At 39.5% G+C, this 24,291-nt stretch overlaps 2 protein-coding genes across 8 annotated transcripts in view; one reads left to right on the top strand and one right to left on the bottom strand.

Annotated features, from left to right (window-relative positions):
* The window catches only part of LOC119017604 (zinc finger protein 821), a 17,977-nt gene extending 14,106 nt beyond the window's left edge, over positions 1–3,871 (bottom strand). The window contains exon 1 of one of the 4 annotated variants that reach the window (XM_037094362.1): positions 3,735–3,871. In XM_037094362.1, the coding sequence (XP_036950257.1) occupies positions 3,735–3,738 (4 nt within the window). In that variant the 5' untranslated portion in view covers positions 3,739–3,871. Of the gene's footprint in view, positions 1–1,724; positions 2,144–3,734 lie in introns of those variants that run through there. The other 3 variants (XM_037094361.1, XM_037094360.1, XM_037094363.1) reach the window with 3 other exon arrangements.
* On the top strand, positions 3,278–24,291 carry ap1g1 (adaptor related protein complex 1 subunit gamma 1). 4 transcript variants are annotated; one of them, XM_037094357.1, is made up of 24 exons: positions 3,278–3,398; positions 9,905–10,108; positions 10,211–10,335; positions 10,581–10,722; positions 10,882–10,978; positions 12,259–12,335; positions 12,758–12,766; positions 14,152–14,247; positions 14,473–14,553; positions 14,644–14,742; positions 14,818–14,873; positions 14,976–15,089; positions 15,181–15,321; positions 15,689–15,743; positions 15,958–16,080; positions 16,206–16,295; positions 16,422–16,546; positions 16,667–16,771; positions 16,904–17,042; positions 17,273–17,399; positions 17,597–17,701; positions 17,875–18,035; positions 19,375–19,473; positions 19,566–24,291. In XM_037094357.1, the coding sequence occupies exons 2-24, from the start codon at positions 9,908–9,910 to the stop codon at positions 19,665–19,667; spliced, it is 2,469 nt and encodes an 822-aa protein (XP_036950252.1). In that variant the 5' UTR covers positions 3,278–3,398; positions 9,905–9,907; the 3' UTR covers positions 19,668–24,291. The 4 variants fall into 4 exon arrangements, with proteins under 4 accessions (XP_036950252.1, XP_036950251.1, XP_036950254.1 ...); XM_037094356.1 differs by lacking the exon at positions 3,278–3,398 and adding an exon at positions 3,872–4,010 and having other exon boundaries at positions 19,566–24,285; XM_037094358.1 differs by lacking the exon at positions 3,278–3,398 and adding an exon at positions 4,183–4,305.

The raw sequence follows: 24,291 nt of genomic DNA, 5'->3' as shown, positions 1-24,291 counted from the left end.
AAAAAAAGAAAAAAAAGGGGGATCCAGGGGGGATACCCATATTCTAATTCACACCAGGGGTCGCTGCAGTGTTGTTAAGTTAATTTTGTGAGTTGTATAGAATCACAATGGGATGCTGCAGTTGATAATAGCAGGAAACCCCTGCTTACAAACAAGAATGCTTGAGGACAATGTGCCACTCAGAAGTTAATCAATATGAGAAAATGAGCATGAATAGGCTTTTGCAGCCAGAGACATAACAGAGACATTGATTTCAACTACTGTCACCCTAAAGTACAGGAGAACTGCACGTGGATCAGATAGCCGAGGCTCTGCTTCGTTTTAGTCAACAGTGTTTCTGTGGGGCTGCAAAAAAAAAAAATTCTTATTATCGACCATTCTGTCAGCTGTTTACTTGATGAATCATTTTGTCGACTGGCTATAAGAGAATAGCGGAAGATGCCCATTTTTAATCTTGCAAAACCCATTGTGTTGTACTCCAATAGGTTATATTCTTTGAGCCAAGGAAAACGTAACCACACATTTGAAAGACTGGAAGCAGTATTTTCTGTAAATCCACTGATTGATTTGGCAATTAATTGCCTCTGCATTGTGTCACTTCCCTCTCATCTTGCACTGGAACTGAAATGTCAGTGCAAACTGAACTGACACCATGCAGAGCCCCAGTGTGTAAAAGTTGAATCGCTTGTCCCCTCTGATCAGGGTCTAACGATACATGAGTTGCGATGACGCTCTCGGCCTCGCTTCTCCCTAACACTCAAGGCATGTTTTTGCTCATTAAATCTACAAAAAAATGACACCTTGTTATAACAAAACCCAGAAACCACAAAACATGCTTAGCAACGAGCCCCAAGGAAACAGGCTGATCGGAGGAAGATATCATCACAAGACGTCTCGTGAATCAGCCTACCTGGAAAACACACAAATAGTCATAAAAACCACCTAAAGTTCTGTGCACATGCTCAGTATGGAAGGATAAATATTACCATGACTAGATCGCAGGAGAATGAGATGACGACTACCATTACACCTGATCGATACACCAATCTTGCTGAGCTTGTCTAAAATAACAACAGCTCCTTTTAAGTAACTACTGAACATTTACTGGAGATGTGCTCATCTGCATGTCTGACAACTTATTCTTTTATTTTTTTGACAGCATAGCCTTGTTTTTTTTAAATTATTAGGCAATAAGTGTTGCTGTACACTTGCTGTATTTATATGTCAATATGACCACTAAAGGCAGAATAAAGAAATACTAATATATATATATATATATATATATATATATATATATATATATATATATATATATATATATATATATATATATATATATATACACATACATACATACATACATACATACATACACACACACACATCAGCCAACAGAGTCTAGTGCTGTTCCCTCACACAAACTACAAACCACAATCACAGTAAGATATCCATCAATACCCTGACAACAACACCCAAACTGAAAGTGATCTGAAATGTCAGCCGCTCACATCATATACAATGTGATGGTGTGTCACGAGAAGCCCTGTCTTTGGTTGAATACATCCCCACGAATATATCACAGCGGACATCACGGAAAGCGGCGGAAACACTGTTAATGCAGCTCGCAACAATAATAACAATAATTCAGCACATCCCCGTTGTTTACACACCGATACTGAACGTGACACGGATACGTAGCTCGTGAAATAGTATTAAGACAATACCTGGAATACCTACAGTCAACTTTGAAGGGGTTGGTCTGTTTTCGCCTGGACATATTACTGCCCCGAAAAAAAAAAAAAAACTGTGAATCTCCTCCTAACCCCGATCCAGGTGTATTCCGCACAGAGAGGACAGATGATGAGCGAAATGACAATAATTTAAAAAAAATCAAATCGTCTCCTCGATCAACGGAGCACGGCGGTAGAAATAAAAAAAACAAAAACGGGGGAACATAAAAGAGTCACATTCTTGCAGTCGTTACAAAAAAAAAATTAAAAAAAAAATCCCCGTCTCCGGTCGATCAGGGGGGTTTAAAAGGATGTCCAAGCCCGACCAGAGAGACACCGAGCGGCCCCGAGCTGCTCCGATCTCGAGCCGCTGGCACCCGCGCTCTCACTGCAGCGCCGCACGAGCTCAGCTGATCTCTAACGTAAAAGCAATGAAGCTGCACCGAACAGGATTGTGGGATATGCGGGGACGCTGGGGAGTTCATGCTAAAGACACTATGCTGCGTTCAGGTCGTGTGGGAGAAAGAAAAAAAAAGACTAAAAAACTATATCTACAAGATGTGTTAGTGTTACTTTACAATGAGAGCGGAACAACATATTATAATCGTGTGTTTACAATAATCAGAATGCCAATTAAAGCAGTGTATTTGGAAGATCTTAGTAAAAATACATTAATGGGGCACTATGTTGTTTTGGATAACAAATTCGAATCAGAATTCTGATATTTACAATATTAATGAGGTAATCATACAATCTAAGGTTTTTTTTGTTTTTTGTTTTAACTTTTCCATAACTGAGTAAACAAGTTGTTCCAAGAGGAAAATAAGGTCCCCAGAACACTGTTTGAAGCTAGAAAGTTGGCAGGGTTAGTAAACCGTTTTGTCAAACTACAATTTTCAAGGTCAAGAATAACCCTTAATACTTACTTTTAAGATGATATTTTAATACTAAAACCTGAGATGGTGACAGTGAGTGAGCTGCATGCTGACAGATTCATGTGCAAGACAACTAGAAATGCTTCATTGCTGATACAGAGAATCAAAGACGGTAAAGAGAATGTGACATCCGACCCATCCTCCAATCCCAAAGCACCATTATTCAAACTTTCCTTACAAATAGCTCCTTTAAGGCAGATGAAAGGACTACAAATCATCATGTGGGTTGAGTTCAAGATCATTTCAGATAATCCACATGACATGAAAACAAGTATGTAATAAAGTAATTTCCACCACTGACTCCCCATCCCCCAGATCCCTTGTTTACTTCGACAGCGTTAGTGAGGCTACAAACACATGAGCAACAGCCTAAGTCTGAAGTGAAGACTTGTCAAGTAGGGCTGCTTACAAGTTCCCTGTGATCAAACCCAAAATGAGAAGCAAAGTAACACCCAGTTAGTTGTAATCAATGATACACTGACAACAACACAAAAGCAACGGTTAATGGTTGATGGCCACAGTCAAATCTGAAGCACTCTTGGATTTTAGTGTCTGATAAACCATAAATCAAGCCCAGCCTACATTCCTTGGATATCACAGCATCAGCACTAGGTGGCGCTCCACACCATTTAAACGCTGTCATAACATTACATGTAGTCGTCATCACTGACTGCCACGAGTAAACGGACCGCAGCACGACACTCACGGGGCAAAAAATATATCCTTCCGCACGGTAAAGCGAAATTGTGCCATCTCAACAAAATAATCTCTACGTGACGTTTGCGGCGTTTTTTGTAAAGAAGTGACTGACGGCATACATTAATGTTCACGGTGAAAGCCACGTAACAGAAAATTATTTACAGTCAATCAGCCAGCGCCATCAACGGGATAACGTTAACGTTAGCTAGCCAGCTAAAGGATAACCAGCCTAACGTTAGCCCTTTATAGTCAACGCGAGAACGACAGAGGAGAACAAGCTAGACATCACCTAGCCAACGACGGCAGGGATTAACAGCACGGTCACCTAGCTACATCTCTCATCGACATTAAGACATAATTCAGCCATTACCCATGGTGTCCAGAGAACACTGGCATATCAGATGGGGGTCTCGGTCAGAGGGGCAGACTGTGGAGAAGTCCTCTAGTACAAGCTAACGTTACTGTACGCTGATGATAAACTTCAGTCCGCGCTTCTTTCATGAGCCTCTGGGATATGTCAGTGTAACCCTCCGCCTGCGGTAGATGTGCTGAGGCTGGAGTAGCCACCATTTTGCATGTCTAGTGTGTTCCTCCCTCCATTGCTAATAGAGACGATTCCAGTCATTTTCTGGCATCATTACGGCTAGTAAGTATATTCTAAGGATAATATGTCGGCAGAAATTTATGAAAATGGCTTTACGTGTGAGTAATAATCAGTGGTTTGTTTGTATCTACGTTGACAACTCTCACTGTGGCGCTGCATAGGAAGTCGCAGCCCTCAGTACACCGGGGTTGTGCCTGTCAGCAGCTAAGTTAGCTAGCATGGCTAGCATTGCCTCATAGCTGTAGCCTTGCTAACTACCTGCTGGGCTAGGGATGTAAAGCCCAATAGCCATTTATATAGTGTGTTGTCCAGTAAGTCACAGTCATCGTGACAGCACGTAAGTTAATGCCAAATTTATGTTGCATGTCTTTCTAGCCAGCAAACGTGATTCACACTTGGTTTTTTAAAACTCGGATAGTATTTGGAGTAGGTAATACAGAAACTGGCGAGTGGTCAGGTAGCTAGCTAACGCCACAGATATCTCGCTAGCTTGATAATCCAAATGCTGCGAGAAGGCCTAAACTGCATCATGTCCTGATCAATCGGTGACGAGATTCAGGTGTCATGCCGAGCATGTAATGGCCTCTCGACTCAGTTTGGTAATATTGTCAAATTCTGTTGATGTAAACCATCATTTGACGAAATAATGTCAGCCAAGGTGAAGCTACTGCTGTGATGTCAGCCTAATATGTTGCCCTCTCTCTGAAAATATCAGACTGTACAAGTGTTAGCTTGTTGTTAGCTGACTTTTGCGATGTGTAATTCGCTGTAGCTAAGTAACTTAAACCATTTCACGTTTGCCTCAAACGTAGGTATTGATATCAGACGTTTCCAAACTTTGACAGATCGTCAATATCTCAGCAATACTTAATCATTGCATTGGGATGTCTAGGAAGCTAACGATAGCTAGCTTACTGTGTTAAGGACGTGGACTCCTTTTTACTCTAGTTTCTCAAGTAAGTAACTTAGTGTTGACAACATCTCAATAAGGAAAGTAACATTTTTATAATAATGTGTTAACAACATATGGTACCTTTTCAAAAAAACACTTTTTGGGTTAACGTTAAGGAAGTCAGCTGTAAGTAGGAAGTAGATAAATGAGTATGACGTGCAGTATGGGTGATTCCTGTACATCTTTGCCACATCTCTCTCTCTCTCTCTCTCTCTCTCTCTCTCTCTCTCTCTTTCTCTTTTAAAGCTGTGGAAGTTTCAGCAAGTGCAGTTCCACAATATCAACCAGTTACTGTGTAATAACCACTCTTTTATAGGATACACATGTCTAATAGTGATACTGCCAATGGTGAAGAGAACTCATAGTTATCCTTTGATAAGTAATACAGTGTGATAATATTACCTCTGCTTAATTTTATGCTTAAAACAAGACAGCTGTGGCCTTAATTAAAAACCACTTAACCTCTCCTGCTGCTGACAGTGATGTGGTGACTACCTTTGTGACATAATACTCATTTGAGCAGATGCATTAGGTAGAGCTTTGTTTTACAGCATGGTTAGCAGAGGTTAATCACACTATATAGAAGCAAATTCTCACCAGGCTTTGTCACTGAGTCTACAAATCTGACTCGCACAGTGTATAGTGAGTATTGCCACTGCCTTGGGTACACATTTGACTTGCACTGTGGCAAAATTGTTTATCTCACAGATGTATTTAAATGTATAGTTCACTCCCTCGCAGTAACCATAGCTCCACATAGTCGGTAATGGAGAGAGCATTGGGGGAGATAAATTTACTAGTTTTTGAGTGCTAGTGTTGATTCCTGTGCAGGCTTTGCCTGCTGGCTAGTTTGCAACCCAAACAGAGCAAAAAAAGAAGAAGCTATTTGTAAAGGTTAACAGAACCTACAACTTTGGAGTGGTGAAAGGTTGAAGTTGTCTACAGGCTAAAGACATGAACTCACACAGGACACAGCCTGTTCCTCATTACAACTCTATAATTCTTCCATTTTTGTTTGTTTGAGATCTGTTGAGTGACTGCAGACCATCTAGGTTCAGCTATCAATTTACATTATTGTCAGATAGTTAGTATTTAGTTCGGTGATGACTCTTTGCTCTCTCTACTGAACACTAGGCCTTAATAAATAACTATACATTAATTTAACAGTGGCTTCAACAGGGTGAGCATGTACAATGCTGATATGATTTGATTTTAATCCTTTCAGTTTTTTAAAATACATTGCTATGGGCAAGGGATCACTTATAAATGAAATACTACAAAGGCAGATCACTCTATATAACATCTGAGTGCATATCTGAGCACAGAGAGAAAATAAGAGACAAAGTGCAGGTGCCTGGCAAATTGAGTAGGGAAAAGGCTTCTCCCCAGTGGTGTCTCTGTATTTTCTTCATCTTGCAGCTGTCTAATGATCTTTTTGTCTAGTTGAATGGTGCAGCTCTCTCCCAACAGAAGGCAGTGGTGAATGTTACATCTGTGCTTTCAGTTTCTATGTATGCAGTCCTCGTGGTGTTCAGTAATCTAATGTAAAACCACTGTGTTTTAGCTCTTATTTCTCTGGTACAATGTCTTGGACATGACAGGTTGAATGTTCCCTGTGGTAAAAGGGGAGGTGTGGCACTCTGTCTTGCTTGTTGCTGGTTGTCACGCTCCTGATGCTAATCTAGGCTGGCTCTCCAAATCTCAGGAGAGAAAAAGCTTGTTATGAGCATTTCAAAGTACATGCAAAGTACACCCATATAGGAAAGATGTGTTAATGACATAGCACAGTCTGAATAAATGACCCATGGTGTTAGGTTGTTAATGGGGGGAAAGACATTCAGAGGTTTTAGGTATACTCCTTCTGAGATGTTGGTTGAAATGAGATGCATGCAAAACAGTTGTTTGGTCATGGCACGGTGCACCTGTGATGAGCTCTGCTCTTCCCTCTACAGTATTATTACACTTTGGAATTTTTTTCCCCCTCAAATTTTGGTGCAGGGTATAGAACTGTGCCTTTTGACATTGTCGATTTTGCAAGATACTGTATGTCAAAGTACACTGAGCCGTTTTGTCTGTCTGTATGGGCTGTCGTCACTTGTCTGTGTGATCACCATGATGACATGTAGTATGGCTCTACAGCAGAATGCTTCCCTGTTTGTCTTTGTAGTAAGGTTGAGTAAAGCTGACCTTGGCGAGTGAACCCGAGGCTGTTACTGACTAAGCTCAAGGCTCCACCATCCTGTGGTCTTTGTAATCCAACTACCATGTGTTCAACACATCCGTTAAGTTTTTTGTTTTTTAACTAAAGACACTTTCACTCCTCAGAAACAGTAATGGCAATAAAACGTACTGTAAAGTATTGCAGTTGCAAGAATGGAGCACTGTAATTCAATCTGCTTTCAACAGAGGCTGGATTTATCTTCTTTAATGTGTACACATTTGATTATAAGCACAGCAAGAGGCAGCGATTCATGATTTATGGAGTCCAACACTAGGTCCATTCAGCTCAGGTAATTTAAATGGTGTTAAGGCAGACAGTAGATCCCTGGCTTTATTAAAGTGTGGCCTTGCCTGACCACCCTCCCCACCCCTCTTTGATCACAGTGAATTCCTAGATTCTCTACAAACCACCGCCTTATGCAACAAAAGATGCCCTCATTCCGTCTGTGTCTGGATCCTTATTTCCCTCAGTAGACTGGCATAGATTAAAAGAATTTCATTTAATCTCATCAGTGATGGTTGGATCGGATTTTTTTTTGGCCATTCAAATAAAAATAGTGTAACCTCCAGGTTATACAGGTTCACAAATATTATTATTAATAATAATAATAATAATGAGTAAGGGGCAGCCACAGTATCTCTTAAACAAATTTCAAACCCGATAGGATTGATTTAAAGCCCATTTTCACTGTCATCGTAATCTATAAATGCACAGGCAATTGTTGGAGTCACAGTTACGTGAGAACAGGAGCTGTAGTTGATTTTCCATGCAAAGCGCTCTGGCAATTAGCCAGCTCAGGACCTATGAAGATTTCTATAAATATTATGGCCGGACTTGAGGGGGAGTGGTGGCTACTACATTATTGGATAAGACAAATGCTTACGACATGATTCTGTGGTTTAAAATGGTAACGGTTTAACAGAGTTACAACACAAAGATGTCTTCATCTTACACTGCATATATATCTAGTATAGTGTCATGAAAAATCTTCTCAAAATCATGTTTTGCTGATGCTCAGCATGACAGCATTTCAACAGGAGGAATTACCCCCTCAACTGCATAGTAAAGCTTTTCATATTTATTCCGTAGTTGTACATATTAAGTCAGCCTGTGTCCAAATTCACAACACTTTTTCTGTGGTGTAGTAATTGCATAGAGGAAAAAATGCATAATCCATTTATTGTGTAATTTTCTGTAGTCACTGTAATCCTTTGCCTGAATTGAATATTACAATCAAAGGTAGACTGACTTCAAACCATCCTTAGAAGCTAGTCAGGTCAAGACTTTGTAGATGTGTTTTTATAAAGTACTCATCACTTCAGATGATTATTTTGAAGAATTACATTGTGCATGAGGAACAATGTTTATCAGAGCAGTACCGTTCACTAGTTCATCACATCATATGATTTTCTTTTAAGGTCTCTGCGCTGTCCAAATGCCTTTTATGTTCCTGTCTTCCAAAATGGATTTGCTTAGCAAGTAATTACCATCGTTTCTGTTGCAGTAGCGGCTTAATTATACACTGCATGCTGCCAGATAAAAGACTTAATGAGATGGGAGACAAAATGTACCTCTCTCTAAGTTGAGGAGGTCGCCTTTAATAACTTTTCTAGTTCGATTAGAATTGAAATTGAGATGTTAAATGTTTTAGAATCTCAGCCAGACACCTGAGATCTTACACTTCAACATTTACATTTTAGAAATTCCAAACTTGGATTTAGATTTTTAGGCTGAATACTTTAGTTTATTCAGTGAACCTCTTTTAAAATCTGCATATATGAAAGAAAACTTGTTACTTACATTTGGAGTGGAGTGAGGGAGCTGTTTTTATGACATCTTGACTGAACAGACCTGTTAAATGCAGTTATTGTGAGAAATGAGCCACAGCACTACAGAGATTGTACAACAAATCCTATGAGGCTTCATCCATTTTATCATTGGCCATTTAAAAATATGGCTCTGTTTCATCATTTCCCGATGTTTTAGGCTATCCTTCCCATTACTTTTCTAAAATGATCAAGACCACCTTGCCCTGCCTCACTTAAGTGTGTGTTCATCCTAAATTCTATAAGAAATTTGTTTCTTAGATATCACTTCAGAATATAATGGAATCATGACAATACATCTTCAGTTCATGCCGCCACCTTGCCTGTTTTGAATAAGTAAGCATACTTACCGTTCAATGCTTTTATCTCTGGTTTTGTAAATTGTAATTTTTGGGGGTGTTGTTGGTACATTATAAACACAAGAGAATTAATTCTCACAACTAAGCCTGTACTTATAAATATTTAAACCTCTTCCTGTGGCTTAAAGCTTGTGTACTCTCAGAAGCTTCTCCACGAGGGAATGGAATTTCACCTGCCATTCTCCGTTCTCTCTGCAGTCTAAATATGACTTGGAAACACAGTGCTAAATTAAATAGTAATTTATTTTCCCTGTTAAGCCAAATATTCTTCATATCTCATCATATTCTTCTTGCTTTGTCTCCCAAAAAACACAATATGACAGTGTTTTCACATCTACTGCACTTACAGTATAGTATAGTTAGTCAGCACTCAGAATCCTTGCGCTGCCAAACCCCGTGTTGAACCAAGGCTAACATATTTTAGGTGTGTAAGTGATACTAAAAGCTTCTCTGCTTAGTTTTATTTATCCTCATGTTTCTTCCTAAGAAGTGGGGCTTTTCTGTTTCGATGTGGTCTAGTCTGGTGCCAACCCTGAGGCAATGGTTGCCAACGTGTATCTTTCCTTCATGTTTTCCAGAGAATGCCAGCTCCGATCAGACTGCGGGAGCTGATCCGGACTATCCGGACAGCACGGACCCAGGCAGAGGAGCGCGAGATGATCCAGAAAGAGTGTGCTGCTATCCGCTCATCCTTTAGAGAGGAAGACAATACATACCGTTGCAGAAATGTGGCAAAGCTACTTTATATGCACATGTTGGGCTACCCAGCACACTTTGGGCAGGTATGTTTAGGGATTGACAAAATGAATATAAGAGGCCTTTTGATCTCTGATTATCAGTGACATTATTAAAACACGTGTTTGACACGTTGACCTGTTTTACAGCTGGAGTGCCTGAAGCTGATTGCGTCCCAGAAGTTCACTGACAAAAGAATAGGTTATTTGGGAGCTATGCTGCTGTTGGATGAGAGGCAGGACGTCCACCTACTAATGACGAATTGCATTAAGAAGTAAGTGCAGGAACAGTATTGAATATATTTGATATACTTTTATGTGTTGTTTTTTTCAATGCACAGTTGCTGTAATTTGTTTTTAGAGAAGATTAAATGTATGACCTGTGATTTAAAGTACAAGATGATGGCAGTTTGGTTCCCCAAAATCTAACTTACCTGCCCCTTGAACTGTTATTCAAAATGTTTGTTGTATATTTACCTCTGTGTTTCCATGGCTCATTCAACTTACTCTCTTATTCCAGTGACTTGAATCACAGCACACAATACGTCCAGGGCCTGGCCTTGTGCACTTTGGGCTGCATGGGTTCCTCAGAAATGTGTCGTGACCTGGCGGGGGAGGTAGAGAAGCTGCTCAAAACATCCAACTCCTACTTAAGGAAAAAAGTAAGCCTCATTATTGTAATTTTTAGATGAATACCTGAAGGTCAATGATTGAAAATGTCGACGTACTGTTTGTGCCAACAGTTATACAAAACGCTTTGAAGTGAAATATGATGTTAAAGGTTGGACTGTTTCTTCATTAAGTGTCTTTTGTGTTTACAGGCGGCATTGTGTGCAGTTCATGTCATCAGGAAGGTTCCAGAACTCATGGAAATGTTCCTTCCAGCCACAAAAAACCTGCTGAGCGAGAAGAACCACGGTATGTGTAAACATCTTGTCAGGATGCAGTTGCTGGCTTGTGGGGAACGTATGCAGGCTTCGTCCTATTTTCGTTTCACTCACAGTCATTTGGTCAGAACAGCTGGGCAGCTAATGTCCCTTTTCGTTGTGTCCTTTGCAGAGGAGAGTGGAATTAATGAGTCTGTCATAAACTCTGGGGTTTGAGCCCCCACCATACAGTAGAGACATGTCACAGGAAAGATTTTTTGTCAAAGTGCTGAAATAACTTGATCTTCTTTGACATTGTGTGGTAATGTAAAAGTGATTGCTTCAGATGAGGCCATTTAAAAACTGATGTATTTTATGATTGTATGGTCTCCAACCTGCAGTGCACACCACTGAGTAATGTATAAATGGAAGCTTGTGTGTTTGTAAGTGAATGCAAATATGATTGCAACAAACACCCAACCCTCTCAATGATGAGGAAGCTGTCTTACATGTAAAATTGTTCAGTCACAAAGTTAAAATATAATGTATAGAGATGTTTTGTGTGACTTCAGACTGCTGCCTGCCCTGCTGTCACTCAGATGATGAGTTTTCAGCCTTGTAATACTCAGATAGGTCTCGAGGAAATGATTAGCCTGTACAGTAATCTTGCAGATTTATGATGCCGTCACCTGATGTCCTCTGCAGTTACTCATATGTATGCTGATACATCGTAGTTTTTGACATCTGACTTTGGCTTCTGTGTGATTTGTCAGCCTGGAATGCTAGAATGTGATAATTAACTAACCCTTTTTGAAATGTACTCAAATGAAAACAGTAAAAAGAAAGATATTTGGGGGAAATTAGGGGAAACAGAAGAATGGGAAAATTGTGAAATTCTCCAAAAACCCCTGTGTGGAACTCAAAGGCTGTCGTTCACAAGCAAGGATGGGTCAAGGTTCACCACTGAGAAACACGATTACATGGGCTCAGAACACTTCATAAAACCATTGTTGGTTATCACAGTTCGTTTGCAAATGATTGTATTCTGTTTTAAATGACGTTTTACACAGCACCGTCCTCCAGCTTTTTTGTAATGACGGTTGTACCGCAATTTGATACAGAGAATACGAAAGCTGTCACACAGCGTTTTGGCCAAGATGAGCCTCCCAGAAACATTTTATTGCACCTTCAGTACCTAAAACAACATTGGTCTCTTGCCGTTTTATGTCTGAATGCCAGGTAACAAATGGCTCATGTAGAGAACAAAACTCGCCAAACTTCTCAAGACATTCATGCAAAACAAATAACCTTTACTTTGTCTCTTTCCCCCAGGTGTTCTTCATACATCTGTTGTCCTCCTCACTGAGATGTGTGAAAGAAGTCCTGACATGCTGGCCCACTTCAGAAAGGTAAACACAGATTTTCTTACCCAGAGGATATTTAAGTAATTGCTTATGCATTTGTCTTAAGCTCATGTCACATTTCATTCTCCTTTTTGCGTACACGTTTTCTTTCGGTATAGCTAAGCTAGACAAACATGTTAAACTTTTGAGGTTTGGATTGCCCTACAGGTTTTGTTCTACATTCAAAGTATGTCTCAATCTTTTATCTCCTACCGCTGTCTTTTCCTCTTGTATCTTGTTCAACTGCTGCTGTACCTCTCCTCCTCTAGGTGTAACAAAAGTGTGCCTGAAGCACCACCCCTCATGCTCATGATCTAAACATTATTTTAAGCTCTCTGAAAGTGAATGATTTCCAGTTTCCCCTCCCTAACATCTACCTCATATTTTTTCTGTCATTTGTCTTTGTTACAATTCCTGCATTGTGTTAGAATGAGAAGGTAAGAGTGCATTCTGATCTCATAGCTGGTGCATGCTGTAAATAGTAATCACTCCTCACAGTCACCTCAGATGTAACCAAATTTGTGTTGAGTAATGTCATGTTGTGCTTTAATTTATAATTTTGATTTCTTTAACTTGTACAGTGATCATTACTATGTCAGTGTTTTGAATATTTACTCAGAGAATTTTTGGTCCATTTGTCAGAAACATTTCTCACTATTGTTTTGATTGTCATATGCTACTCATTTGATCAGAGCCTATTTAGAAGCAGTTGGATGGGTGTGTTTTCACATTATTGCCACAGGTGTTGTCACCAGGAACAGAGGCTTTCCACTCTATCTGTGTTTAGGGGGTAGCTTAGTACACAGTTACTGTCTTAGGTGTGTTTAATTGTGGAGAAATGATTTATCTGTATTGAGCCAAGTAAATAGTTTGGCAAACATCTAGGATTTTATGGTAAGATGGGTTGAGATTTCCTCTTTCCTCATAAATCCTCCTCTGGTATTTTGGGATGCTCGTTTGTCATATCATATCCACAGCTCTCTCAAGAAGATTTATATTAATTTCATCAATTTCAAGTAATCTTGTCTTGAATATTCAGTCTGACATAACGAAAAGACTGGAAGCAGACTGCAACAGAACCAAAGGTGATAATAGTAGGCATAGTCAAAACTTGGAACAACCTGTTTTTATTCACATGCTGTATCTTGTTAGTGAGCTAGTCACCATTACATCTAAGAATTAGAACTGGGCTGGTACAGCGGTTTCTCTGCAACTACTGTCCTCTGTAGTGGTTGCAAATGGATGAAATCGACATCCAATCTACTTTTGGATAGATCGACTGGATAAGAAAACAAAGTTTGCCAAAATGTTGGAATGTTCCTTTAAGGGTATACTTTGAAAACCTGTTGTAGGGATCAAAATTAGGTAGATTAGAAAATTAATCTTGGTTACAAAAAGTTTGCTACATTAATATAATTCAGTGTTTTTTGGCATTTAAATAAACTGTAGTTTTGAATATACATCTGCTTATTTAGCCATTCAGGATTGACAGAAGTGTGTATGCATACTTTGTTTTTCTCTCATAGCTAAATGTTCTAACCTAATGTTTTTGTTTGATCAAGACTTTGATTTCACAACCTCAAGGAATTTGACTGGTCAATCACCTAAGTTCCAACCATGTTATGCTACTTCAAATAACAAAAATCCCAACCCCTTTGCTCTTGATATGAGTTATGGCTGGCTGCCACTGTCAATGAGGAATTATTGGCTTTCAAAAAAGTTAATGAGGAACAGTGAAATATATAAATTAAAAAATGTGAGCAATCTACACAAAATATTGTGATACCTCTCCTTTCCTGTTCTGTTGTTGGTCTTTTTGTAGCTGGTTCCTCAGTTGGTGAGAATCCTGAAGAACCTAATCATGTCTGGATACTCTCCTGAGCATGATGTGTCAGGCATAAGCGACCCTTTCCTGCAGGTGAATATAAACATTTGTATCATTAAAATGTCCTAATCCTTGAGTGGATACATTTTCACACCTAGCTAAAGCAGGGTAAATTGCATCAGTAGAAAAAGATCCAAAATTACAAAAGCAAGCAAGAACTGAGGCGAGAGGAACCAGAATTTTCCCTCTGGGATCGATAGAGTACATCACATTTGTCAGGTGAACTGACAGGACTGCACTGTTTGTCTCTTTCCTTAGGTGCGAATATTGAGACTACTGCGAATTTTAGGCAGGAGTGATGATGACTCCAGTGAAGCAATGAATGACATTCTTGCACAGGTTAGAATTAAATTTAAGTGTTCCTTTTGGCCAAAAGCCTCTCAGAGTGTGTGTGTTATTTAGACAAATGTGTGATATTTATACTTCCAGGTTGCAACAAACACAGAGACGAGTAAAAATGTAGGCAATGCGATTCTGTACGAGACAGTCCTGACAATAATGGACATCAAGTCTGAAAGTGGACTGAGGGTGAGTTGATTTAATATTAACAAAAAACTGTGTAAGAATTTTTCAGTTCTTGCCTAAATGACTTTCATCTTTCAGGTCTTGGCCATCAACATACTAGGTCGCTTCCTTCTTAACAATGACAAAAATATAAGGTAATTAATTATCTCGGATTACTCGACCTTTCGTGCTTTGAGTCATCCAAAATGTTATCATTAATTCCTGCTGACATCTTTGACATCATTTCATCATTCCAGATATGTGGCATTGACATCTCTACTAAAGACGGTACAGACGGACCACAATGCAGTGCAGAGGCATCGAAGCACCATTGTGGATTGTTTAAAAGACCTGGATGTGTCAATCAAGAGGTGATTCACATTACTATTGCATTATTTTACGACATGTTTGCATCTGTTGGAGATTGTTTCTTATCTCCATCTACTTTTTGTTGTCATGTAGACGTGCAATGGAACTGAGCTTCGCCCTGGTGAACGGCAACAACATAAGAGGCATGATGAAGGAGCTGCTCTACTTCCTGGACTCCTGTGACCCGGAATTCAAAGCAGACTGTGCATCAGGAGTCTTTCTAGCTGCAGAGAAGTATGTCACTCACGCACCGACATCACCACATATTAGGTTCACTTTCTGTTTGTTTTCTAAGAGATTTTCAGCTCTGACTGCATCTGCATGAATTAGATACGTGATGACATAGACTTAATGTCAGTTATGGAGAGGGAATAAAACCACCTGTTGTGTTAACAGAATACTGAGTAAAACATACTCATCAAGTGGACATGAGATGGCTAATGCTGACATGCTGTATGATGATAAAAAGAGTGATCCATCGTCTGACTGACTATGTTGATACCATTTATTTTCTGACAGCATTCGTCTTCTGGCTCTCTAGAATTTAGATTGTTTTTGCAGCCATTTCCTCATTCTCATTGTTGTTTTATTTGTGTTACAGGTATGCCCCTTCGAAAAGATGGCACATAGACACCATTATGAGAGTCCTGACAACAGTATGTATATAAGAAAAACACTGCAGTGCTTCTGATGCCTTTTGTTGTTGATTGGACTTGATTCACTGCTCTCATATTATAAGGGGTATATCAAGTTGTACCTTGAGTACTCTTCTCATCAAATCTGGCAAAAAACCTCTTCAATCAATGCTGCTTTATTTTCACTGCAAACAAGTATTCAAGATTGCATTGTTGTCTCTTCTCATCCTTACAGGCAGGGAGTTATGTGCGAGATGACTCTGTCCCCAATCTCATCCAGCTCATCACCAACAGTGTGGAGATGCATGCCTACACAGTACAGAGACTCTACAAAGCACTGCTGGATGACATCTCACAGGTCAGAGAGAGTTCCGGTTTGGGTCATGATTCGATTTAGGACATCTCCATCTTTGAAGCATGCAGTGGTAGATTTGATTATGTGATGCATGGTTTGTATTTCAAATTAGCTTCTGTGTTCTGTAGCAACCTCTAGTGCAGGTGGCGTCCTGGTGCATAGGAGAGTATGGAGACCTGCTGGTATCTGGACAGTGTGAGGAAGAGGAGCCCATCCAGGTACACATAGAAGAATCCCAGCCCAACATACACCTAAACAGACAAATTAAAGACAGCACACAAACCTCAAACCTGACAAACAGTAGGTCATCAGATGTTTGGTTTTCATCCTTTTTGTTGATTTAGGTGACTGAGGATGAAGTTCTGGATGTGCTGGAAGGCCTCCTGGTGTCCAATCTGTCGACACCTGTAACCCGGGGTTATTCCCTTACTGCCATCATGAAGCTGTCTACTCGCTTCACCAGTGTTAAGTAAGTAAATGCCTTTCACACCTACCCTATACATCTAAACTTTATGATAAAATTCATTTGTCATAACTGATGCTACTTTTCCCCTTTGCTTACTTTTACTATTTGTGTTTCTGTTTTTAGCCGAATCAAGAAGGTGGTTTCAATATATGGCAGTAGCATTGATGTGGAGCTTCAGCAGAGAGCTGTGGAGTACAATGCACTTTTCAAGAAATATGACCACATGAGGTAAAACTGCATTGCCCCACATCACAACCAACTATACCATATAGAGTATATACGTAAAAAAAATCTTCCAGTGGATGAGTTTGGCCCATCTTTTGACTTTCTCCTCATTCCTTGCTTGTTCCCTGACTGTAGGCCAGCTCTCCTAGAGCGAATGCCCATTATGGAGAAAAGTGCTTCTAACGGCCCCACAGAGATTGTACAGACGAATGGAGAAACTGAGCCCTCTGTGGAGCCAAAACATCCACCACCTGTCACCCAGCCAGCCAACCAGGTGAGGGCTGTTTAAATTACTAATAAGCTTTGATAGTTCATCACATGCTATTGAATATTTTTGTGTTAAGAATAACTTAAGTTGTTTTTGGACAGATTTAGATTTTCTAAAATGGCTAAATACAACTTCATTTATAATGAAAAAATATCTTTGAACACCCTTTTATGGATTTTATGGCTTTTAGGGTACACACAAGTATTTCATCATGGTCATATGTCATTTTCCTCCAGGCTAATGATTTGTTAGACCTGCTGGGTGGTAATGATGTGGTGCCAGTAATCCAAACCACAATGCCCACCAAGCCTGCCTCAGCTGGAGGAGAGCTGCTTGATCTGCTGGGTGACCTCTCACTAAGTGGTAGGATGCTCTGTTAAAAGCTCTCCATGACCCCTTTTAGACCAAAGCAAGGGAGTATGTTTAAAGCTGTGTTGTTAACACCTGTGTGAATGTGATGTGTCCAGCCTGTGCCCTCCTCTGTGTAGCAGTGAAGTACTCTAGTTTTGTATGAAAATAGTGAACACAAACCCTAGTGTGTTGCCATTCCCTTTATCCAGGTGGCCCAGCCCCTGCTCCTGCTCCCTCTGTGCCCACTTCTCAACCTCCTTTCCTCCTGGATGGCCTCTCCTCACAGCCCCTGTTTAATGACATTGCAGCTGCAGGTGAGAGTCTGTTGCTCCCTTTGACCCTCTTTTCCCAAATAGTACAGTAGTTTGTGGTGTTTTCCTTGTGTATAAAACCACTTCTCTTGGAATACCATGACATATCTAATGAAACATAACTTGTCATATCTCTAAATCTTTTGATGGTCTGCTCCTCTGAAATCCCTACACAGCTATTCCTCCCATGACAGCATACAACAAGAATGGTCTAAAAATAGACTTCACATTTGAGAGAGCAAACCCCAATCCAAACATTGCAGTCATCACCATCCATGCTTCCAACTCAACCGAGGCGGATATGACAGACTTTGTTTTTCAGGCTGCAGTACCAAAGGTAAGCAGCAATCAGATCAAGTGGTCGAATTGTAATATGTTCTAATGCATAGTAGTTTATTACTGATTTAATTTTCTGTGTAGTTACACAATGTTAGTTCCCTAGAGTTTTGCTATGCAAATAAAATACAAGGCAATAACATACAATATCAGTAATGTGTTCATCATCTATATGGAACCTGCATGAATAGAAATGCTGGAATGCAAACCTGGAAACTCAGCTAACTTTAAAGCCAGTCAGCACAGTGCATTAACATATTTAGCAATGTTGTGTGCTGTCAACAGTAGTGTGAACTAGTAGAAATAAAAATATGTAAAGTTTATTTAGTTTATTTTAGAAATGTATTGACTTGAATGATCTTGAAAGACTTTTCGGACTTAACAGTTCCTATTGTTTGGTCGATTTTGTGCTGTAAGAGATGCTGTAAAAGCCTCTACTTTGGCCTCATGTTTGTTACTCATGTTAGAGATATTTTTCTTTTGAGTCCCACTTTGAGAATTTCTCTGTACCATATTGACACGTCATTGGTATCAGTTGATAAAGGCTTTAAAAGGAAATATCAGCATTAGCCCAAACATTTCGATAAGATGGTGTATATGTATATTTGGAAATGTTTTAAATGTCTGCATCTGCCTGTGAGGCATCACAATAAGAGTCTGATATTTTTAATTAAATACAGGATATACATTATGTTCTCTGCAGTTAGCAGGGGAGAAAATGCATTTATTATTAGCATCATTTTGGTCAAAATAAGGCATTTTGGATATTGGCAAAAGCCATCACAATAGTCTTTTTTTTTTTTTTTTTATACTAAGTAATGTTGCTGACCACAAGGCTGCTTGCTGCAGTCTCTTTCTGTATTTTGAAATTTTAGTTTGGGTTCAGGAAAGCATAAATAATGTTCAGCTTGTTTTTTAGGGAAATAGTTTTTAATGTCTTCGTTCATGTTCCAGAAGCTATTACAGATCTTCAGTATACACCAGAAAGCCTCATTACATTAGTCCCACAATTGCCAGCTGCGTCATCCTGAGTCTCTTCTTGACTAGACAGAAAAATAAGCCATACAAGTGTCTATTGTCGAGATCAGGCAGCCATGATCGATCAGGCAGTGAAAACACTGAGAGACATTTATTTTGCCCGTCTCACCTATTTTACAATCATGCTATCTTATTGATGAATTTAAAGAGTGCAATAGAGTAATTGAACTGAGAATCCATCACTTGTGGTCAGCACCCGATCAATGTGAGCATCCCTTATTTTGTACTGCTGTAATGACCCCATTTCTCCATGGATATCATTCAGTTTCCATCTAACAGAGTGTCCCCTATGTGTTTGTCAGACATTCCAGCTGCAGCTCCTCTCCCCTAGCAGTAATGTCGTCCCAGCACTCAACCAGGGAACTGTCACGCAGGTCATCAGAGTCCTCAACCCACAGAAGGTGAGTTTGTCTTCTCTAATTGTATGTGTAGTCTGACACGATTTGTAATAATTTCTTCTTTTATAAACATGATCATCCTCACAAAATTTCAGCAACAGCTACGAATGAGGATCAAGCTGACGTACACCCTCAAAGGCTCGCCTGTGCAAGACCTGGCTGAGGTCAATAACTTCCCCCCTCAGTCCTGGCAGTGATGAGCTGCGTGTGTTGCTCTTAAAAGCCCCCACCCCCACCCCCTCCAAGGGAACTATGAAAACGATTTTCCTTTCACCTCCCTCCTTTCTTCCAACGGATCCCCCTGTGACGTCACTGCAGTCTGCTGCCCTCGAGTTGCATGGGAAGCAGCAGAGCATCTAACACAGGAGAAAAATACAGATGTTATGAAGACCCTACTGACTATTGGCATCACCAGAATAATTGGGAAAACATATCAATCAATGAACTTTCTCTTTCCTTTCTTAATTGGTTTCTTCTGATCTCTTTACGTAGTACTACAATTTTCCACACGCACCCTCCGCCCAGCACCCACAAAAGCACATACGCACACCCTTCACTGTGGTACACTTAACCTCTCAAGTCACTGTAGGGATAAAGTGTTGGCCACTACGAGCACTGCAGTAACCGTAGTTTTATGTCGATTTATGATTACGCTAAAATTGCAGTTGAAACACTTTGCTCCATTGATATTTGTGATTGGCTTTGCAATCAGATTTTTTTTAAATGAACCTTTAGTCCTATGATGGCAGCAGAGAAAAGCTTTGAAGGTCTATATAGTGAGGTCATAAATGTCCTAGATTACCCCTTTTTGACTCTCCACATCATGAGTGATATAACTTGTCAGAGTTGTATTCATTTTGAATTACATTAATTTGCTTAAAGCATGTTTGAGCATTGTTAGTATCACAATCACACCTTGACTCGAGCTTGGAGAGGATTTTTCTGGTTGTAGACCTCTTAATCCTATGTTTCTATAGGAAGTAGTCTACATTTGTTTTGTCACAATGATGAGAGCATACAAAAATCCAAGCTGCTCACTTTGATCACCTGTGGCTAGTTACAGAGGATGTGTTTGGACTTTCCCTCACAGCTCTCCTAAAGTCGTCTCATCTGTAGCTTTAGTTTTAGATCTGTATAATAAATTCAACGGTTAATTGCTTTGCGTAGTTTGAAGAGGTTCATTCATAAGGATGGATATAATCCAGGCCTGAAATTTATCTGATGGTAAGCTGATTGCATTTGTGTTGGAGATCTGCGTTTAAACTTCCTCTGCATCTGTGTCTGTGTCAGTCTAGCTTGCAATTTAGATACATTTCAGATTTGTTTAACCTGGTTGATCTTAGTCACCATGCACATACATGTAAATGAAGCTTGTTATGAATGTAGTTACATGCACTGAATGCTTTTTTTCTCCCCTCAAGTCTTCTTTTTCACGGCTGTCTTCTTTGATGAGAACCCTCATCTTATTGGCACTATTTTTGTGAAAGTATGTTTTATTTCTGCAGTAATTTGACTTAATTATTTATGCCTGATATCAAAGTGATGTGCCTTTCTGACTTAGCTAGATAAAAGCCCCTGAACTCTTGAGTTCTGTATGAGCTTCGTTTGTAAGTCTGCTTGTGTGCTGATTGTGTTTTCAATCTGAGGGACATAGTCCGGATGGATTTGAATCGGTGTATCACTTCATTTAATTAAGTTTGACTTTTTCACTCTTGTATGTCATAATGAGTTAAAAATCAGCCACCCACTAACATTGGCTTACCTGGATGTCCACAGCAATTGTCTTAATATGACAAAAATACAGAAACATTAAAAATGCCTGTTGGATGTTATAAGTCTGAAAAACAAAGGCAAATCTCAAAGATTATGGCAGCTAAATAGATGTAAACTTTTCATAAGCTGGCATCAAGTGTTTTTAAGAAAGATATAAATGTTCTACTAAAGTGAAATATCTTAAATTCCCCCATCCCCGATAAATAAACGTTGAAGTGTGAGTTTGGATGACTCTGTGAGGTACTGGGACGGGTTGTTCTGTGGCGACTGTTAAGTATGATTTCTTGGCTCTCGTCTTCTCCGAATCAGAATTCTGACCACGCTGTCGGGGACAGTAACCTTAATACCTCACAATGTTCTTTCTTTCTGTTAACTTTGAGTTGCAGTAGATTGACAGCTTTGTTTAGTCACGAATTGCAATCAAGGGAGCATCTGCATGAGAGAAACTAATGATAGTTTGTGCTTCTCATTACTTAACAAGCCTAGCGGCCCTGCGATGCTGTGTTGAGATCCTCAGATGTTCAATCAGGCTGTATACTTCTTTTCACTATGCTTCACTATCTTCTAACTTCTGTGACCAAATCAGAGAAACTATTAGCTTTGGAAATATTTTTGAGCTATGATATGTGTATATGGAGAAAATTATTTCAGTTTAACTTTTTTCTGTTTGTTGACAAAATGCTATATTGGCTTTTTTTCTGTACATATTGAGGGCTTTTACAATTTTGTCTCTTGTACTATCTTTCATCCTTTTTTTAGATACCATTTTCTAAAAATTCCAATTATTCACAATGTATATTGTCTAAATAGATCTAGTCGGCATCAGTCTATAAAGACTTCCCTGTATCATCACTCATTCATTGTAAAAGATATATGATCCGCTGCCTGTACATTGTATATAGTTGTAAAACAAACAAAAGCTGATCAAATTAAATAAAACCCACATGAAGACTAAAAGATTAGCTAGGAAGTATAATTGTATGCATATATGTACAAAAAAAGAATCTTAAAAGGATGCAATTGAACTGCATTTGATTTACTATTCTTCATAATTCATTCATGATTGATGTGTCATCTTAACTTCTTTTACAAGGGTAGTTGGTGAGTCAGTAGGTTAATTGCTGGATGTTGAAATAAGGGTTTGAATCCTTGCCTGAATGATGTACTTTACTACTGAGAAACCTAAGCACAGGGCTGCGCAGCGGCAGAAGTGGCACCTTGCTTAATCTGCTCCCCTGCCCCTTAAACTCTTCGGGTGTCCGCGCCCTCCTTCGCAGAGGAGCAGGGTTCTTGCCGACATGTAACTCCTCCTACTGGCCTTATGTGTGGTTGCAATTCACATCTATTTGACTCTCTTGAACCCACAAATTGGTACTTGAAATGATGCCCTTTGGTGTCTTGGCCTGCTCACTCTCGTGGTTACCTTTTTGTCTGCCATGCAGCATCCTACTTAAAGCATAATTTCTCTCAAACAAGCCACTAGTAGGTTGTTTGTTTTTTTTTTTTTCCAACATTATGGCCAGTAGGTTTAAATTAGAATTCATTAATACCTGAACAAGAACTGATTAAAGTTTTATTATGTGGTTCTGGATAAGCATGTTGGTGCAGCATGTTTTTTCCTTTGGTCTGAAAGAGTGCAAGGCTTTATTTTGGCTTGTTGTCTTTACTTTCGCCCCTTATCACTGATTTTTATTTGCCTCTGCATGGCACACCTTTCAGGATATGAAAGGTGGGGCTGTAACACATCATGACAGCTTGATCTCAGCCCTCACTATTTCAAATTAAATGTTACATGGCAGGATATGAGGGAGGGAAGGCAATGGTTTAATTTTTTTCTTTTCTGGTAGGAAGATATTGTGTTTCTTAAGTGCTGCTATTCCAGCCCCAAAACTAACCTGGGACAAGCCTGTGCTACAAGCTAATGGCCACAAGGGGGAGCTGTGCAAAACGGAAGGCTGACGGGATGGGAAAGGAAGTTTCATACATCTATTCCTGAATGTTTTTGTTGGTGTTGTTTGTATTGTCCTATTCAACCAGTATGTACCCTTGTTAATCACATCTGATCAGTTCTTTCAATGATAACCGTAAGTCATGCAGTTTTAAATGTACAAATGAACCAACATAAGTGCTTTGGACACTGTAACTTAAAAAGGAAGAAAAGAAATGGAAACAAATACCCATCAGCGGTGTGATCAGCGTTTGAAGTGATATCTGTGTGTGTGTGTGTGTGTGAGAGTGAGAGTGTGTTTGTGTGAGTGAGACAGAGAGAGAGAGAAAACGATCATGCTTGAGAGAGCGTGATAGTGTGTGACATGTCTTTTATCTAGATAGGACATGATTTTTGGCTGCAATTTCAACTTTCAGCTTCTGAGCTGCATGTGAAAACCAGTGTAAATAATGTCATTTCTACTCTTGACCTGAGACTCTTTTTGAAATGCAAGAAAAGTTCAAATTACGAATCCTTCATTCAAATCCACCACCTTCATGGGTCAGTACTAACATGTACAATAGGAAGTTGTTCAGATAGTGCTCACAATACTGTTAATGTTTTTAAGAGGCTGATGAAAGTGCACATCCGTCGTTAGGATTAAATTGGATATTTGATTTGTTTTGTTTTTTTTCATTTGTCGGGGTGAAGTCAGTGTGTGAAGGGCTTGGAAAAGCATCTGAATTGCCACCATGTTCACGTTCCCTGTTCAATCGAAACAATGCATCCATTGTATTTTGAAAACAAAATGTTTGTAACCCCGAACCCCTGCCCCCCAGGCCTGTTCTGACTGTAAAACAATACGGTAACTGATTTTGTTGGGGAAGGGTGGAGGCATGTGGTTCACTTTTTTTCCAGTCAAGTTTGACATGTTGAACTGAATCCTAGTTCCATGGCTTCAAGGTGAGTGTGAATGTCAGACTGAAAGTATGAAATGATGATTAAAGATGAGAAGTTGTAAACTATTAAATGGGATATTTTCAATTTATGCTGTGTATTCTTGTCTTTGGGTTGGAGAAAATGATCAAGCGAATAAAAAGTCAAATAAAAATATAGCTCAA

Source organism: Acanthopagrus latus, chromosome 4, assembly GCF_904848185.1.
Source record: "Acanthopagrus latus isolate v.2019 chromosome 4, fAcaLat1.1, whole genome shotgun sequence".
Lineage (NCBI taxonomy): Eukaryota > Metazoa > Chordata > Actinopteri > Spariformes > Sparidae > Acanthopagrus > Acanthopagrus latus.
The sequence above is the reverse complement of the archived record's forward strand: the minus strand, read 5'-3'. Positions and strand labels throughout refer to the sequence as shown.

Excerpts from the sequence above, each read along its gene's own strand:
- ap1g1 (XM_037094357.1), top strand. The coding sequence starts at position 9,908 with ATGCCAGCTCCGATCAGACTGCGGGAGCTGATCCGGACTATCCGGACA. Across the intron at positions 10,109-10,210 it reads ACCCAGCACACTTTGGGCAG|CTGGAGTGCCTGAAGCTGAT; the intron begins GTATGTTTAGGG and ends CCTGTTTTACAG. Across the intron at positions 17,702-17,874 it reads TAATGACATTGCAGCTGCAG|CTATTCCTCCCATGACAGCA; the intron begins GTGAGAGTCTGT and ends ATCCCTACACAG.